The 17,607-nt window shown below is 40.3% G+C and overlaps 1 protein-coding gene across 1 annotated transcript; it reads right to left on the bottom strand.

Moving 5' to 3' along the window:
- Positions 1–6,796: 6,796 nt before the first annotated feature.
- NPY4R2 (neuropeptide Y receptor Y4-2) lies at positions 6,797–17,372 on the bottom strand. The gene is made up of 2 exons (XM_058421556.1): positions 17,250–17,372; positions 6,797–11,695 (listed from the first exon to the last, which is right to left on the bottom strand). The coding sequence occupies exon 2, from the start codon at positions 11,577–11,579 to the stop codon at positions 10,446–10,448; it is 1,134 nt and encodes a 377-aa protein (XP_058277539.1). The 5' UTR covers positions 11,580–11,695; positions 17,250–17,372; the 3' UTR covers positions 6,797–10,445.
- Positions 17,373–17,607: the final 235 nt, after the last annotated feature.

The following is a 17,607-nucleotide window of genomic DNA, read 5'->3' as shown; positions in this document are numbered from 1 at the left end:
GCTTAATGTTATTAGTACTATCTAATCAGGGCAACTTAGAAAAAAAAAATTTGTTTTTAAAAAATAGGACCCTAGCAAAAGAAAAGATAACCTGGTGTTTTGCTGGTGTAAGCGTCCTCTCCATTCCTCAAGGAAGTACAGGGACGATCTCCTCAAAGTAACACAAAACAAACACAGTCCTTTTGTTGTGAAGGTATCAGACATGACCTTCACTCCTGCTGTTGGCTGCCATCTCCTTGTACCAGAATACCCTGGCAAATGAGACCCATGAACTTCATATGGTACCCAATAGGGAAATAAATTTGCCAGATATAAATGGCAAAATGGAAACTGCTGCCACATGTTAAATCTTGAAGGTATTTGCAAGGATATGAAATAAAGCAACAAGTAACAGGTTTTGAAAGGAGAGTTGCTCAAACAGAAATTCCTAATAGTGTTGGTCATTGAGGTGTTTTATTCATATTTTAGTAAAAGAAAAAAAAAAAATCTATTTGTTCTATCTTGGGTTTTGGAGTTAGTATCATAGTGGTTATACATTCAACACTGTCCACTGAGATACCTCCACCACACAAAATCTACTGTTCTAAGAAAAGAGAATCACACAAGTTAGGTCTAAATTTCAATAAGTTCAAAGGCAGTATATTTGGTAATAAAATTTAAAACTCCACGGATGTCCGCAAGCTAGTGTGATCTTAGATCACACTAGATGGGCAGTATGAGCCAGCAGCTGAACTAGAGCTGAATTTTCAATATGAAATACTAGTGAGAAACTTGGACTGAAAGAAAACAAAGTAGTGGACAGAGTTTCAGGAGGTGTAAACCAGTCACATCCCATTGCAATTTCTGCAGACATACAATTGCTGCTGGTTTTCATGTGCTGAAGATTTTCGCTTAAGACAATGAGATGAAGCAGCAATACAATTTGCCTGTGCACGATGGTGGTGGCACTGGAACAAAGCTGGCTGGGGTGGTGGTGGAATTTCCATCCATGGAGGTATTAAAACCCCACCCAAACATAGTCCTGAGTATCTTGCTTGTGTCAGCCCTGCTTGAGCTCAGGGGCTGGACAAGGTAGCATGAAGAGGTCCCTTCCACCTTCAGCTGCTCTGTGTTTCTGTGAAGTTTCTGATCAGTCCCCTCAGAACAGGTGAAGTACAAATCCAGACACTGTGGGTTTTGTTTGGCAGAATGTTGACTTTAGTGGTAAAGCTCATCTAAGAAATCCCAGTCCCCAACATTCCCCTCTGCTTTTTTTCCCCCGTGTAAAGTCACTGTCTCTTTATTTGTGATGTTAAAATTCTTTACAGGGTCACTGCATTAACTAGATCAATGATTAGACAGAGTTAAAAATAACAGCCCGGGGTTTTAAAATAAGATTCATTTTTTTAAGTCTTATTTTTAAATGCATGTCAGTTCAGCTATGCAATTCCCAGCTCAGCTGGGATGTACTGTCACAGTCCACAGGATGATGAACAAGTGAGTGGGGGGAAAGCTGAGAAAAGACCAGCATAATGGAAAAATAGGAAAAGAATCCAGGAAAAGAGGATCTTTCAGGGGAAAAATAGGTACCAGGATCCATCAGGTATAATTGCACACTGACTTATGCCCTCTCTTGCAGAAAGCAGGACTATATGTTATCTGATGTTAACTAACTGAAAAAAATCAGACCTCTGTCTTCATATATATTGAGTCCTCTTCTTATGGAGATAGAGCGTACAAAACCTTTGCTTTCTTTAGGCGGAGCTGAAGAGGTCTAATGGTTAACCAAATAAGAATTAAAATTGCATGAAAGCGTATCTATCAAGTTCTGCACATGTAGGTGCTCCTCAGGGGCTGGGTGGTTCATTAGTACTACAGAGCCTGCAAGAAATAAACTCATTCAAACTAAGTTAATTATAAAATCAAGTTACTCCCCAAGAAGGGGAATAATTTTAATTGTTCCAGTTGTGTGACTGTCCATATTTATTCAGGTCACCTTATACATCCCCATCTCCTTTCCAGCGCTCATACCCCTGAGTCTATTCTGGACTGAGCATGCTGGAGCTGCAGTTTTCAGAGATTTAGGTATGGATAAGGTGGACGTGGATCATTGATTAGTGTGCTGGTGTAGGACTAGGTTCAACAGCTGCTCAGGTACAAGCTCCCTGTGTGACTTCAGCACGTCACTTTTGAGCTGAATTTAATACTAGATTTAGATGGAGCTTGGGCATCTATACTCCAAAAAAGGATCCTCAAAGCCCTGCCTCACCTTAGCCCTTTGCTTTGTGTCACTTCCCTGGTCCCGCTGAAATCCTGCTGTGACCATGTGGGAATTCTCTTGGTTTTTGTCACCACTGATGAGCCATTCACCTTCCAGTCCCTGCTGCTGCCAGCAGAGTGGGAGCTGCCCAGTCTGTGCCTCCCAAACCCCTGCTCCATCAGGTGTGCATCAGCAGCTTGGGCAAGGCCATGCCCTTCCCTGGCACTCTCGCTGGACTGCTGAGTAGCTGATGTATGGGCAGTGCCTGTAAGACCTCTCCTCGCTCCCCTGCACAGCTTCTGCAGCAGCAGAAAGCAGAAAGCTGTACTTGTAGCACATGTAGGCGAGCAAAATTATCTGCTCATGTCTTTGAGGTTCTGAAAAGAGAAAGGTAAGGTGTACACCTACTTAATTTGTTAGTGTATTCTGTTCTCAAAAGTTAGTTATCTGCACATCCCTGCTGTCTTGCGTGTTAAAGAGCAGGCCTGTGGCTGTGTCTGCACTGTGAGTGTGTGTGAACATCTATGCCTGTCCTTGGGGCGTGTAGGAAAACTTCCAGTGTAGGAAAACGTCCCAGCTCATGTGCTCCTGCAGATGGAAGTGAAGAGTAGCTGCCTACACTTAACTTCTGTGTATCATCATGGCACTGGGAGGCCTGGAGTTTATTGTAGGAGATGCTGCTGGCAGTTATTTACAATTGAAGCATATTAACAGAGGATGCAATGCAGGCATTCTTTCCCAACAAAGCAGTGATTCGTAAACCTCTATTAAAACAGTTGACACTGTTTTCCTGAATAGATATTATAAATGCTATTAAAAAGAAAAAAGCTTGATAAAGAATGGATGTTCCTGGAAGTTGGTACCACTTATTGACCCCATACCTCTTAGTAATTTGTACTTAGTTATAAAAAGATATATTAAACAGTGTTTGCTCTTAGTATAAAATAGGAGATTGCTGCTGATAGGTATGCTTAAAATAAGCACCAGAGTGGTTATTTTCATTCCCTGCATTAACAACAGACTATACAGACAAAATTGAATGCAGCCGGTCAAGCTGACGGCTGAATCATAGCAACAGCATCAATTGATTTGTTTCCAAGTCTAAAAAAAACTAATAAAGACTTTGCATGATCTCCTAGCTACAAGAGGATTATGGTTAATGTCTTAAACCTGCGCTTTAAGCACACCTACTCTCTCTGTGTGCTCAGATGTTGCCTATTATCTCTTTCAGGTAAATTCTATTTAAAAAAATTGATACTGAGCTAAGCTGGTTGAAACAAAGGCACGTTCTTTCTTATTAAACTAAAGAGAAGCTATCAGCAGCTTAGCCATACCATTAACCAGTCACAACAGTGCATTCATGTGAGCTTTGCAGTGTTTATCACTACAGTTCCTTTTTGGTCATTCTAGTGAAACTAATGTGTTGACCTAGGAAGTACTGCACTGTAGGAAATTTATACCAAACCATTCTTATTCCTCATGTAAGTTGAAGTAAACTTTTTTTTTCTTTTTACTGCATTCAGCCTGTTTGTGGAATGAGGGACTAATTTTTTGTCCTTATTAGCTGTTGTTTGAAATTTTTCATAATAAAAAAAAAAAAAAAATTTCTCAGGGATTTATTTTTAAAGTGCACTGTGTACATTTGTTCCACGGTCCAGATCCTGAGAAACTGTGTTTATGATAGATCTAATGTATATTTTAATTCTGGAATGCTTTGCATATTGTAGTTCTAACCAATTGTGGTTTGTGGAAAACTGATGAGTGAAAGTTATGAAGCACAAAACCTCAAATTGTCCTCACTTAAACCTTAACCTTTGCAAATCTGTAATGTAATATATTCATTTTGCAGTGCAAATAATTGAGCATATGCTGGATTAGGGTGTTGTTTGCAAATACTTTGCCTGCTGCTCTGAATACAGGTAGAACACTTTCTTTGATTCCAGACAATTCCTTGCTTCCTTCCTACAAACAATAAGATACTCCTTATTTAGGTGTGTCTGTAAGCAACTCACCCAGATGCTGAATGCAACTACAATGCCATGAAGCTTTTCCTTACGGTGCATGGAAAGCATATTCATCCTATCAAGAACTACCTTTCATAGACTGTTTCTGAGGCAGAGGAACAGTATTAGCAATTTGTAGGTTTAACAGAAGGCCTTTTTGTCTGTCCAAGGAGATGAGCTTGCCTGGATTGAGGCTGTGCATGCCTGTGCGCTGCGTCATTTGCCGTGTGGGACTTCTGAGGTGGCTTGGGGAAATATGGGTTATTATGAAAGGACATTGCGCAATCTGGGACCGTAGGGCTGTATCTCCCTGATGGATTTCAGCACAAGCTGAATTTGAAATGGGACTGGTGGTATTAGTTCATTTCACCAGCTTTAAAAACCTTTACCACAGTGATTTAAAATCCACAGTGCTAGCCAGTTTCTGCTATTTTTATAGCCTGGGAGCCTTCCCAAAACATAGCCCTGGGGGTGGGTACGTGTGCATTATGCTCCTGGAGCAGTCTTTGTATTTGTAAGTTTAAACAAAAGGCTCTGCTTGACTGTGTAAATCCCTTTGAGTTTAACATACATGCTGGGAAGGCCATAATTTTTCGGCTCTCTGCTGTGAATTCAGGGTCTTTCAGAAAGTGGTTACATTGGTCTTTGGGACATCAAGAACTTTTCTACAATCTATCTTTAATATAAAGCAAGATATGGTGCATGTAATTAATTTTAGTCATTGAGTCAGCCTATCAACCAGATGAATCAATGCTTGTTAGCTTACTAAAGGCATGGCATCAGACAAGTGCTTTTTACATGCAATAACCTCGTAGAAATGGAATCAAGACAAACACTTACGAATGACGAAGTAGTATCTGCCCACTAGCTCCCAACAGGGAGGACTCATATGCCCATAGACTGCATAAGGGACACAGTAGTTCATGGACTACTAGTAGTTCAAAGGACAGAATTTTTTATCTGGGAATTTAAGAACAAAACCTAGTCCTGTTTTAAAGAGTTACAGTGCAAGTTCCATGGTCTCTGTTAGCATACCTTTTGATTGAAAATCCATCTTTCTACTGTCAGTTTGCATCTCGTGATATTCCACTACAAGTACTTACTCATATTAGTATTATGCCATCGTTATATGTGTATCATGGCTATTTTTTTAGTATTGTATCTGGTAATCTGTGTTGCAATTTCTATTGAACAAAGTACTTTCTATCATATGTGATGAATACTATAGAACTATTTAACTGAGTATTGTTTTACAAAGGGGGGTAGGTCTCATCAACTAAAGTTCTAAAAATAAAAAACAAAAGGCAGTCATCTCTGGAATTAAATTTCTACACAAGTTTCCATTATAAAATCTCTGTGCTGCTACTGGGCTTATGCAAGTGTTTATTGGAAGGACAGCAAAATAATTCTGACTAAGGTCTAATGAGCATTGTCTGGCAGGAAAGGCATAGTACCGAAGTATAAATCTCAGGCTTATTCTACTTATGACTTTCTGAGTTCAAGAAGTGACTTTTTAGAGCAAACTGAGAAAGGGAGGGATGATCATAAAAGCTCTGTGAATTTTGATGCTCATACAATATAAACCCAGATTACACATCGTGCTAAGCATCAACAATTTACATTGAAATCAATACTGGTATGAAAATCAGGCCAGTGTTTGGTCAATAAGAAACCTAAAGAGAATGGCCTGTAAAATGAAATGCCGGGTGATCTTGTGAGAAGACACACAGGTCAATGCAAAAGGATCTCTGAAGTGACCCTCAGGTTATGACATCTTATTTCACAATAATTTCTCTCAGACTGCCAGTCCTCAGCTCTGTGTGAACTCTGTGTTTGCACACAGCAAACCTGCACTGCAGACGTGACTGATGGCTGTCACAGCATTGCTGCCAGCCACTGCAGCAGTTTATGCCACATGCCACCCGTGCAGGCAGGCAGATACTGCTATTGCACCCCTCCCCTGTATGTGCAAGTGTAATAAAACAAATCTGCTTATTGCATGATCTGCAGTCATTTCTAGTACCTTGGCTTACTTTCTGTCAAGCCAGGTAACCCAGGCCAGAGAAATTTACCCATCCTTTTAACCCAGTCAAACCATTTTATGAAGTTCAGTAAAATTTTGTTAAATGTCTCGCATTGGTTTTCATCCCAGAGTGTCAATTGCTTTCTGGCTGTGGTTCTGGTCAAGGGTTCAGGACACTGTGCCACGAAGGAGCCAGCTCACTGTGCAATCTGAAAAGTCTGTGAAAATTATTTGAGTTCTGGCATCAAAATATTCCAATGTTCCATGTTGAATTTTTGCCTGTCCTCCATTGTTGGGTGCACTGCACCATTGTCCTTCAGAATAATGTGTCAAATTATTAATCCTTCACGTATCAGTGGCTCTTATCATACCATACACTTGTTTTCTCTTGATAAACACTAGTTGAGGACTAAATCTTATGTATTTTATACCACGAAGAGTATAACATCATTTTACAGAAGCAGGCACAGAGTGACACAGACATTACTTTATTTGTTATTATACAATTCCCTGTAGTGTGCTACTTATATCACAGGAATAAGTTGTTCTCTTGCTCTGAAAACCTTGCTGTTCTTCTTATAATGTGTTATAAGAGGCAAGATTATGAAAAATGTTTTTAATAAAAGGCAGTGTAAGGTCTTAAAATTGTAGGAACTCATGATTTGGACAACTCCTGCCTATTTCTCCCACATCGCTTTTGTGACTCAGTAGCAGAACTTTAAAGAGTATACCAAAACCATCACTGTATACAATGAACACAAAAATGCTCAATGCTTCTTACACATTAACAGTATCTGTTATTTACAGATGGATAAGAGGTATGTGAGCTATTTCTGTTCTGTTACCTTCTGCTGGGACCAAAGAAACCGAGCCTCCCTTGGCTGCATAAAGCCTCAAAGTGACAAATAAAATGGCTCTTTCAACCATGCAGGCATAATTGCACCCAGCCTTGTGACTTTGCCTTCAAAGGGAACAGAGAGCAGTCGCTGCAGCACTTCTTGAGAAGGAGCTGGTGCAGTATCCTCTACTGCATCTGTGCACAGCAGCATAAGCCGTGGTGTATGCACAAAATGAAGAATTGGTACCTTTTTCTGTTACATATTCAGTCCTCTGGTACCTAGGTATATTTATTTTTCTGGGTTTTCTTTAAAGTTTATTTAGTTACTTTAGAAATTTTATGGGTTGAAAAGCATGTATCTCGGGATGGTAAGTAGATGGACAGGCTGCAGCTGGTTGGGAGTTCTGAGGATCTGCATTTTTGCAGTTAGATGTACGGGTGTAGTTTCGTGGCTTTTAGTGTTTAAACCCTGTAGTTTATCCAGTACAAAGTCAGTTAGCAATAAACAGTAGTTGACTCCAAACTTGACACTTTGCTTAATCACAAGAGGAAGATAACATCCGTTTGTGTTTGTCTGTGTTAGTGTAAAGTTGGATCTGCATGCTTGATATATCTACTTGTGCTCATGGAAACAAATGTCTGCGTGAATTACAGTTAAACAGAGAGTCAGATCTCGCTCATATTTCTGCCCTTTGCAGGAAGAACTCGGGTCTGACGCACAATGCCAGTGCATAGCTCTAGTGGCAGGTCTCTGATACACTGTGTGTGCTTTACCAAATGTTTTCACTCAGAACTAGTGACAAAGACATGTTCACGGAAGCGCTAATGCTAAAGGTAATTAATTAATTGTGTTTCCATTTAAGTCACTGGTGCTTGAAAAGTTAGATACCTAAGACCATGTATCAGGTAATTTTCTGTGCTCATGTTTAGCAGAGTACTCTTACAATAGTTTTACAGACACCTTATCTAGCTAAATGCTGGAATTCTAACAAGTGCAAAAAACAGGCAGGATTATTCAATTACTTAAATTGATTCTAAATGCAAAATAATGACAAAGATGAAACAGCATTTAAGCCCTGAAATAATATAACACAGTTTTGATATAACTCACACCGACTGGGAGGAGTTACTGTATTTTGTGCTACTCAGCATTCCATAGTGGTTTTGGCTACAGTAGCAAATTTCAAGATGCATCTAAGATAAAACAAGAGTCCTCTTGTTCCGTATTTCTAGTGGACTCGAGGTCCAGTCTAGAAATCACATTGCATGCAAACTAATCAAGAGAAGCAACTTCTCAGCATGGTATAGTAAATAAGAAAGAAAAAGAAAGCTGGAATCCATTTGAAAAAATAAAGAATGTCTTTCCATGTAGTTGAGCAAGATACAAAAGGTAATCACACATGAAGTCTCTGAGATATACAGGTTCAGGCCAGAATTACTGCATCAAACAAACCTCTGCTGTACGATTCTGCACACAAGATTTCAAGGGCAAACTTAAAATTTTACCACTGAAATCTCTGCACCAGCTCATGGCAAGGGCTTAACCTTTATTTCTGCCAGCTGGGGAGATGATCCCATACTTACTGATAGCTTTTCCTGCCTTATAACTTGGGGCTTAGCTCTTGTCCTCAGATACTCTGCTCAGCATCCATATTCCTGTCAGTTCACAGCATGGGAAGAAGTCTTTTCCTCACCTATCTTAATACCCATTTGTCTAATCAGAGATCTGCCAGCTAAGGAATTTCTAGTTGTTTGCATAACTATACACTGGATCTCTTCAGCTCCATGCAAACCTATTGACTTCAACAAGTAACCACCACTTATCTTGGTGCAATTCGTGGTGGAAATTACCTCAGCTGACCACCTAGTCCAGTCTTCTGCTAAGGTCAGTTTAGCAAATCAGGACAGAACATGCTTCAATGTTTCATTAGCATTGAACTGCTTGGTCTCCTTTTTGCACTTGTTTGCTTTGTTTTGTTTTAATCTGTACCTCAGCATGGCCTTCTTGGGCATGACTTGGTTTCTCAATAGTCACTGAGCAATTTCTCTGGCTCCAGAGGTTAAATGAGTTTTTAGTTTGTAGGTTTCATGAACAAAGGCTACAAATAACACGGTTGTGAAAAAATATGACCTTCATTTTAATAGAGCAATTGATAGGACTACCTATTTACATGTAGCTTGGCTTCAGGCTGACCGGGATTCCACCTGTGTACTTCCATTGACCTTCTATTGATTTGCTGGAATTTCAGCTTCACCTGTGCTGCTGATGCCAGTGAGTGGGACTGATATCTGACATCAGGTTTTATTTTTTAAGAAAACTGAAATTCTCCATGCACCTGCTTACTTCTTTGGAAGTGTATCCACTTTGGAAACACATGATTTCCACAAACAGATTTTCTTGCTAGTTCTGATCTTCTCAATTAGATACTTTGCAATTAAAGCACCAAGAAGGTGCTGAAGCATAATGTCACATTGCTACCAAGTCCTGGAACAACTCCTGCAATCTGGCCATCTTGTACCATCATGGCCTAAAGTTTTGCAGAGCTTTGTGATTGACAGCAGCAGGAACTACAAATTCAACCAGACTCATCTCCGTGTGAGTCTACAACTGTTTTTCATGTGCTTAAAAATAGTTCTTGGTATCATCTCAATGCATTTTGAGTTTAATCATTGAATAACATTTTCATTTGCTGCCATTCCTCATAAGTGACTGTCTTCTTTATATACCAGGGTCATTGTTCCTTGTCCCTACTTGCAGAGGCAATGACTATTCTCAAGCCTATGGCGTGAGTGAAGTTTCATAGAAACAGGCAGTTGGTTTATGTGAAGATCTGAAGGATTACTGTTGCTTACTGGGTTGTGAAAGGTGGAAAAGCAAAACAAAATTTGATATTTACAGATGTCTGTTCCACTGGTATGTCAGCTATGCATAAAAATCTTACTAATACTGAAAAACCGAGAGAGTCTTCTCCAATACTTTTGGCAGCCTGCAGTGCTGAAACTGAAAATCTGGTCTTCTGCTGCAGCCATGGTAGAGATACATGTTCTGTTGATGAACTCTCTGTTAGCCTCTGTGCAGCCACAGCTTAGTTACTGATCTTAGAGCAGCTGCTTATACATCAGCCCAGTCTCCTCAGTGTCCGCACCACTCACGGACACCAAAAACTTGTGCACCACAGCAGCAACCATGAACATTTACATTACTTTGCTTGTTCTTCCAAAAACCAGGTAGTGATGGGTTCCTGTTCACATCCCAGCTGTGGCATCACCAGTTGCTTTATATACCCACAGGTAATAATTGGTTGTGGTGTCAGTGCACCCCTCTGAAATGTTTTCTGCTCATTAGATAGAATTGTGCCTGCAGCTCAACATCAGCGACCCCTTGGAAATTTCAGTCTGCATGGTGGATAAAGGCAAATGATCATATTCTTCTATCGAGGCAGTGACCGAATTATGCTGGCAGCTCAGAATCAGTGACTTCACTTCTTTTTTGAAGTTGCTGTTTAGGAAACCATAGATAACAGGGTTGACACAGGTGGAAGCCATAGCTACCAGGTGGCACAATGAGAAGATCAGGTTGTGGTGGCAAGGCGAAATGATTTTGTAATTCCAGTCCACGATGGTGTTGAAAACATGCAATGGTAGCCAGCAAACAGCAAAAGCAGCGACCATGGATGCTAACAAAATGTTTATCCTTCTCAGCTGGACTGCTCGGTTGCTGTACTCACTCTTCTCAAACATGTCCTTTCTCTTCTGCAGGCGCAAGTAGATACGCAGGTAGCAAAGGATAATGAAGAACAGAGGGATGCAATATTGCAAGAGCAGTAAAGTGGTAGTATAGATAAGTTTGTGCTGCTCAGAAGGCCACGAGTTGATACATATTGCCTTATCAGTGGAAAAATTCATGAAGTGTGAGAGCTGCTCATACAACTCATTAGACAAGATAGATGTGGTCAGAAAGGGTAGGGACATGAGACATGCTAAAGTCCAAATCACTCCAATTCCGAGGTAGGCTTGGGAGGTATTTGGCCTCCAGCCAGTCGGGTTTATGATGAGCTGGTGTCTTTCCAGAGCGATAAGGACAAGGGAAAGGATTGACACGGTCACAGTTGTGCACTGAGTGAAAGAGGTCATTTTGCACATGACTTCTCCAAATATCCAGTAGTCCATCATGGTGTAAACAACAGTGAAAGGCAGGCAGACAAGACACATAAACAAGTCTGAAATTATTAAGTTGGAAATTAGGATATTGGTGACATTGGCCTTTTCCTTCTGCCTGGCAATGACAGCAATCAGGCAGATGTTTCCCACAATGCCCAGAACAGTCTCCAAGCTGTAAGAGGTGGCCAGAAAGACAGTAAGGTCAGTGATGTTCATGCACTGATTAGAAATGTTCAAAGGAAAGCTTCGGCTTGAGCTCCAGTTCTTGCTGATCAGGAAATGAAAAACATCATTAACAGTTCTTGTCTTATTCATCCTGAATCCCAAAATATTTATCCAAAAGGGTGGTAGTCAAACACAGTCTGAGTCTTCTGGAGCCAGCCTAAAAGCGTTATATCTGTTCTGTCTGGCTGTGGAAGGCCTGGGTACATCTGCAAAGGAAAGGGAAAGAAAAAAATATGTTTAGTTATGCTGTAAGAAATTAATCAAAAGGGTAAGGAGGGAGACAGGGAAGAAAATGCCAGGGATTCTGTGTATATTCTGCAGCTCTCTCTTACATAGTTTATTAGATCATAAAATGGAGCCCTCTGCTACACTGTGGTATGAATGTCTGTGCAACTGTATTGAGTTATGTTTACTCATTGTGAGGTTGTCCCATGGATTTAAGAATATCTTAACTTCATTATTTCACTCAGTGCAGTATCTTGAACATCACTAATGCAGTAGAGTGGTGATACAAGAAAATTGGATCAAAACCCACCCAGGGTTAAAATTGTGTACAATTCTGGTTTTGTGCAGTTCTGACCCAAAACTGGGCAGAGGACATTGTGAGGCTGCATTTACCTTCAGCTGAGCTAAATATCAATGTGCAAAGCAGGTCATATTAGGTACACAAAGCCAACATTAAGATATCTTCAGTGAAATGCATTTGTAATCGCAGCCAGAACTCACATTTGCGCGAGGCAATCACCATGCAAAAATTCAGGCTCATTCTCTGGAGAGATATCATGGGAAATTTTTTAAAAGTCTAAAATAATTCAAAATAATTTCAACATTTTCCAGCTTTTACACAGCTGTGATAGGTCATGGGAACTGCAGTCCAAATTTCTTGCTTCCTCATTCCGGATGAACTCCAGTGTCCACAAAGCATTGATGTTTCCCCTAATGTAACCATGACAGGGTTCATTAGAAATACAGTCCAGTTCCCTGATTTTGTCTTTAAGAGTGAATGATTTTGACAGTGCCTTTTAATTCCTTCTGGAAAGATTCTTATAGGTTCTCCCTCAGCGTAATTTTGTGCTTTTTTTACAAGTTTGTTGTAAAAGCATGTTCTATCTTCCAGATAGTGTTCCTGCAAAGACAGATAGGTCTGCTTCATAATCACTGCTGCAAGCCATGAGCTGGGACTTTCAGTGGGATTCAGGGAGCTGAACCCATGGAGTTAATTGGTGCTGCATACTCTTGGAAATCTCAGTCATGGGACTGCCTTAACTCTCCCAGATGATTCCTGTGAACCATAGCAAAGTCTGCTTTATAATCCTGACCCTCGAGTCCAAATCCTCTGTGTCCAGGAATCAAAGAAAAAACCCAGTCTGACTCTGGTGGGAGTTCTCATCATGCCAGAGGCAGTTCCATGCTGTACAAAGGCTTGTAGTATGAAAAGTAAATAAATACTTAGGGAATGGCACTATTTAACCACGGCATGACCCTTCCTCAATGATTAAATATCACTCAAACAACTTTATAGATGGGTGAAAAATGTCTCAGATTCAGAAAAAAAAACCCAACTGATCAAGGTATGAATACATAAATAACATGGTATAGTGAGCTTATCACTTTAACTGAGTAGCATTTATTGCTGAACAACTGCATGCCTAAAGATAACCAGTACTGTACAAAAAAGCACCCAATATCCTATATCTCTTTCTTTGCTTTGTCTTTCCCATTATGAATTTTATAGCTGCTAGAGATGTTGCCCCTCAGGAACTGTAGAAAGCAATAGTGTGCAGTAAATAAAAGGATGCTTTGGGATCATTGTCTTTCTTGATCAGCAAAAATAAATGAGTACAGTAAATTCTTTTCTTACTTTGCTAGACCTGTTGATTTATCTAACTGTATCTCTCTTTATCTTTCTGTCATCTATCCGACTCCATCTGAGGCAGTCAAGACAGTCACACAAGAAAAATATAGCAGCCCGTTCTTTCTCATAGTCCTTCATTTCCTCAGTAGTTTAAATCCTAACTAAGGAGGGGTAAAGAAAATTTTCCAAATTGAGTATATATGCATGACTCCTATCCACTCATTTTTGTGTTGCTGCCCAATCTATGTGAACAGATTGATACATTTTCTGGAAGAAGAAGAAGAGGCAACGGTGATATATGAATTCCATGTTCACATATGGGGAGAGTATGGTGGTTTGTTTCAGGGTGAAAATGGATATAGAATGAAAAGCCTTCAGCCAGCCCCATTGTTTTTAATGTTTGCTGGCCAGTGGAGATGCTGCAAGCGAAACAGAGCAAAGGGATCGGCAGCCTGCAATATTATTTTGTACCAGTCAGAAGAGATAAGTCCTGGCATTTGGACAGGACAAATAGATTTTGCTGTAAACAAAACACATGAGCTTTTTACTATGGTCCCAGCTTCATGTCCTTAGCTACAGTATCCTCAACAACGAACACATGGTTCTCTTTTGTTGCTTGAAAAATATGAAAATATGTGCAGTTATTACAAACATCTGTGTCCACAGAGTAAGCCCTCTCTAGGGTCCCAGACACTTTTGGACATGCTGAAGTATCAGTGAGAACTAATAATGCTGAAGGAGAAAAAAAAAAAGTGGAGCCACCTGAAAAGCAGAAGCCAGATCCCGCAGGTTTATGGAGCACACTTCCAAGAGAAATACCAAAGACTGAGCGTGGCTGTGTGTTTGTCACTGATGGTAAGTGGGGTGGGGATGAAGAACATCTCTGAAGGGTCGGCAATGTGTGCTGTTGGGTTAGGAGCTCCTCTCGTTGAGCACCTTGCATTCTGTAGCGTCCCCCAGCAGCTGACTGGCAGGAACTCCCTGGACATTCAGTCTTGGTACTGCCCAGAGGTAAATAAGGAATTATCACCCTCTTATCACAGATAAGGGGACTGTGAGAGGGAGATGGAACATGAGTTGTCCAGTGTCTCAAGGAAACCTGTGATGCACTGTGAGGTGATTTATTCAACCTGCCAACCTTGATGTCTTGGGAAAAGTCAATGCATAGGTCACTTATGTCTGTAGTGCTCTTTAACTCTTGTTCCAGCAACCATAATGTAAAAAGCAGTCCCAGAAAGACTGAAAAAAATAAATATTGCAGTGACCTAACACTTACACATCCTATTATGGTGTCCTTGGGTGGGGGATCCTCAAGGATAGTCACTCCCAAATGATGCATTTGACTTTCAAGGTGTTTGGTTGCCAGTCAGTTTATTGTAAACAAAGAGCCAGTAAAAAGCCATGTGTGCATATTCTGTTTAGATATTTGAATCAAAGGTGAGCTAATATAGGAAATCACCAGTGCAGTGGGAACAAGGGTGTTAGTCCCCTTATTGTATTGAAGGTTTGTTGATTACCCCGGAAAACACAGCAATAAGATTACGGTGTAAGAAAAAACAGCTTTCTTCTCCAGAAAGTGGAGCAATATTTACTTGGCTTGTAGGACTAAAAAATATATCTTCTAAATCAGTTTGTTGAGGGGGAAAGCTTTTTGCTTGTTTTTTGCTCATTTGTTTTCAAAGAAGAAAGAGGAATCCTGTTCAGAACTCTTAATGAATATTGGGAAAGAGTTCAGTAACAAAAACTTAGATGTTCAGCAGAGTTTCTTCTCTGATTAATGCAGCATGAGACAGGTTCTGTAAAAAGTAAGTGTCACAAAACTCTGCAGCAAATTAACAGGATACAGAAGGCAGAAGAGAATGAGCTTTCAGATTTAATCTTAGTGTAAGTTAAATTCCCCAGATACATCTTTTGCAGATATTTATCACTATTCTTTTGTGTTGGAAGCAAGGAAGAAGATCAGGCAAAGTTTGCAGGGTTTGTCTTGGTGAACAGCACAGTCTCCTAAACTTAGAAATATCACTCAGCTTGTCTCAAAAAAAAAAAAAAAGAAACCAAATTATCACTTGATTAACACTTGTCAGCTCAAAAGTCTTGCCTGTATTATCCTGTATTTCTCAGAAAAATTCAGGTATTATCCTGTATTTCTCAGAAAAATTCCTCAAAGGAAAGGGAATTCTGCAGAAATGAGTCAGAGAAGAAAATAAAGCCCTCAGTGGGTTTCAAGGAGACTGCTAGACCATAGGTAGCTTCAAGCAGTTAATGCATGACTGCTCTTTTGACAGATCTCTGGACTCAAAGACATCCTATGAAAACCCCTATAAAAACTTTTTTCCTGGAGGCAGGATAAAGCAAGGAACTGCTACAGATGCTGGGCTCTATGTGCCCACTGGAAAAGGGTGGGTCATTTCTGCAAAGCTGATGATGGTCATCCACTGCCTGTAATCATATAACAGTCTCCAGAGTTGTGATGGACAGTGGAAGCCAATTTCCACATCAGACAGTAGTCAAAGGAAAAAAACGTGTTTGCAGTGTCTGGCTTCATTATCTGGTAATTAGAAGCATTTGCTTATCTACCTTGAGCCCAACCAGTTGCTCAAACAACTGCTGCTTTCAGTCCATAAGACATTCTGAGAGAAGCAATTCCTAAAGATGTGGTGATTGTATCACTTATTTAAAGAGTTACAGCAATTACTGGGAGTAAAGCTGCCTGTTGTCTGCTAGGGAAAAAAAAAGGAGCAATGGAGAGGTTCAACAGAATGGCAGAATTCATATTACAGATATTAATTGAGGTAGTGGAGACTGACTGACAGTAGTGTCCCCTTTTGGCTGCCAATGACATTATCTCAGCAAAGCAGATTTGCCCTGTTTAGCAAAAACATATCACTGGGTTTGCACAGACATCACCCAACAGTGTTAAATCCATAAGGGATTCGGTACAGTGGAAGTTAATGATGGACTCTCCACTTCTCTTTAACTCTGTATTGCAAAAATATTGGGAGAAACTATCTTAGGTCATTGGAAAAGCTATATAGGATAAGACTTTCTAGAACCTGCATAATTAGGGTATAGAAAAACTTGTGCACTTTAACATGTTACAAGCCTATAACATAAAGGGTAGCATAAATATCCAGGAAAGTGAATTCTTTTTCCTCCTCTCACATCTGTATGTTTGCAGAGGGAAACCTTTTGGAGCTTATGAAATTCTGTGAGGTATTAATCTTCTCTGATCGTGTAGAAAGCAGGGAAGTTTTACAACACCATTTACTCCATCTTTTTATTTTCTGGTTAAATTCATAATAACCTTATCAAAGACATGGAGCCAGCTCACAAAAATAAAATGTGAATAGCAAATCAGAAGACTGGAGAACGGTAGTTAGTCCCGGATTTCTTAAGAGTAATGGCCTTTGTGACATGTTTGCTACCCAAGAGGAAAAAAAATACATTTTTACAAAAGTGATCTATACCAAAGGAAGTGGTGAATCTACAAAACATTGCAAAGGACACCTTAGCAGACAGTCAGTCAGGATATCTGGAGAGTGAGTGATGTGTTTTGTCCTGTCTGAAGCTGCAGTGGTTGTGTGAGGACTAAGAAATCGAATGGACTAGGAGATAAGAAGGGTTTTCCAGCAACCAGAGGCACACAGGAAGGTTCTTTCTGTCACAGTGCAGGGTGGCAGGGAGCACACTGAACTGCCCCCAGGAAGCTGCCATCTCCCTCTTGGACCCCAAAAGGTTGCAAAGCTTTGCTCAGTAGAGACAAGGGTTGGGCCTTTCATGACAAGTCAAAGAGTCTTCATTTATCAAACATAGTCATCTGCTATTTTAACAAAAACAGGTGGTAACTTTAATAAAGAGATGTGAGCTCTTGACAATCTGAAATAGATAATTTAGAAAATTCTTACCAGTTACTGATGGAGAGAATCACTGCTGTTGGTGCACATTTCTGTTCTGGAAGAAGGCAGAAATGTTGTAGGAGGGAAGTAAGATCTTCCGTGTCCTAGCAATCCAGGAGAGAAGCTCTGCTGGCTGTTTCCGTAGGTAATTTGGGTGGCATCTCTCTCCCTCTCCCCGTCTCTCTCCCACCCTCGGTCCTTCCCTCCCTTCGACTTAGCCAATGAAGTCTACGTTATGATTTTGGTCTGACTTTGAAGTTCTGGCTCCCTCTGCTGTTGTATAAATATACAAATTCTAGGGATACTTGGGAGGAATAACAACTTCAGAAAAGAGCTGTGAAGTATCTGAAACACAACATGCCCCCAT

Source organism: Hirundo rustica, chromosome 8 (assembly GCF_015227805.2).
Source record: "Hirundo rustica isolate bHirRus1 chromosome 8, bHirRus1.pri.v3, whole genome shotgun sequence".
Classification (NCBI taxonomy): domain Eukaryota; kingdom Metazoa; phylum Chordata; class Aves; order Passeriformes; family Hirundinidae; genus Hirundo; species Hirundo rustica.
Note: the sequence above shows the minus strand (reverse complement) of the source record. Positions and strands in the feature narration are given on the sequence as shown.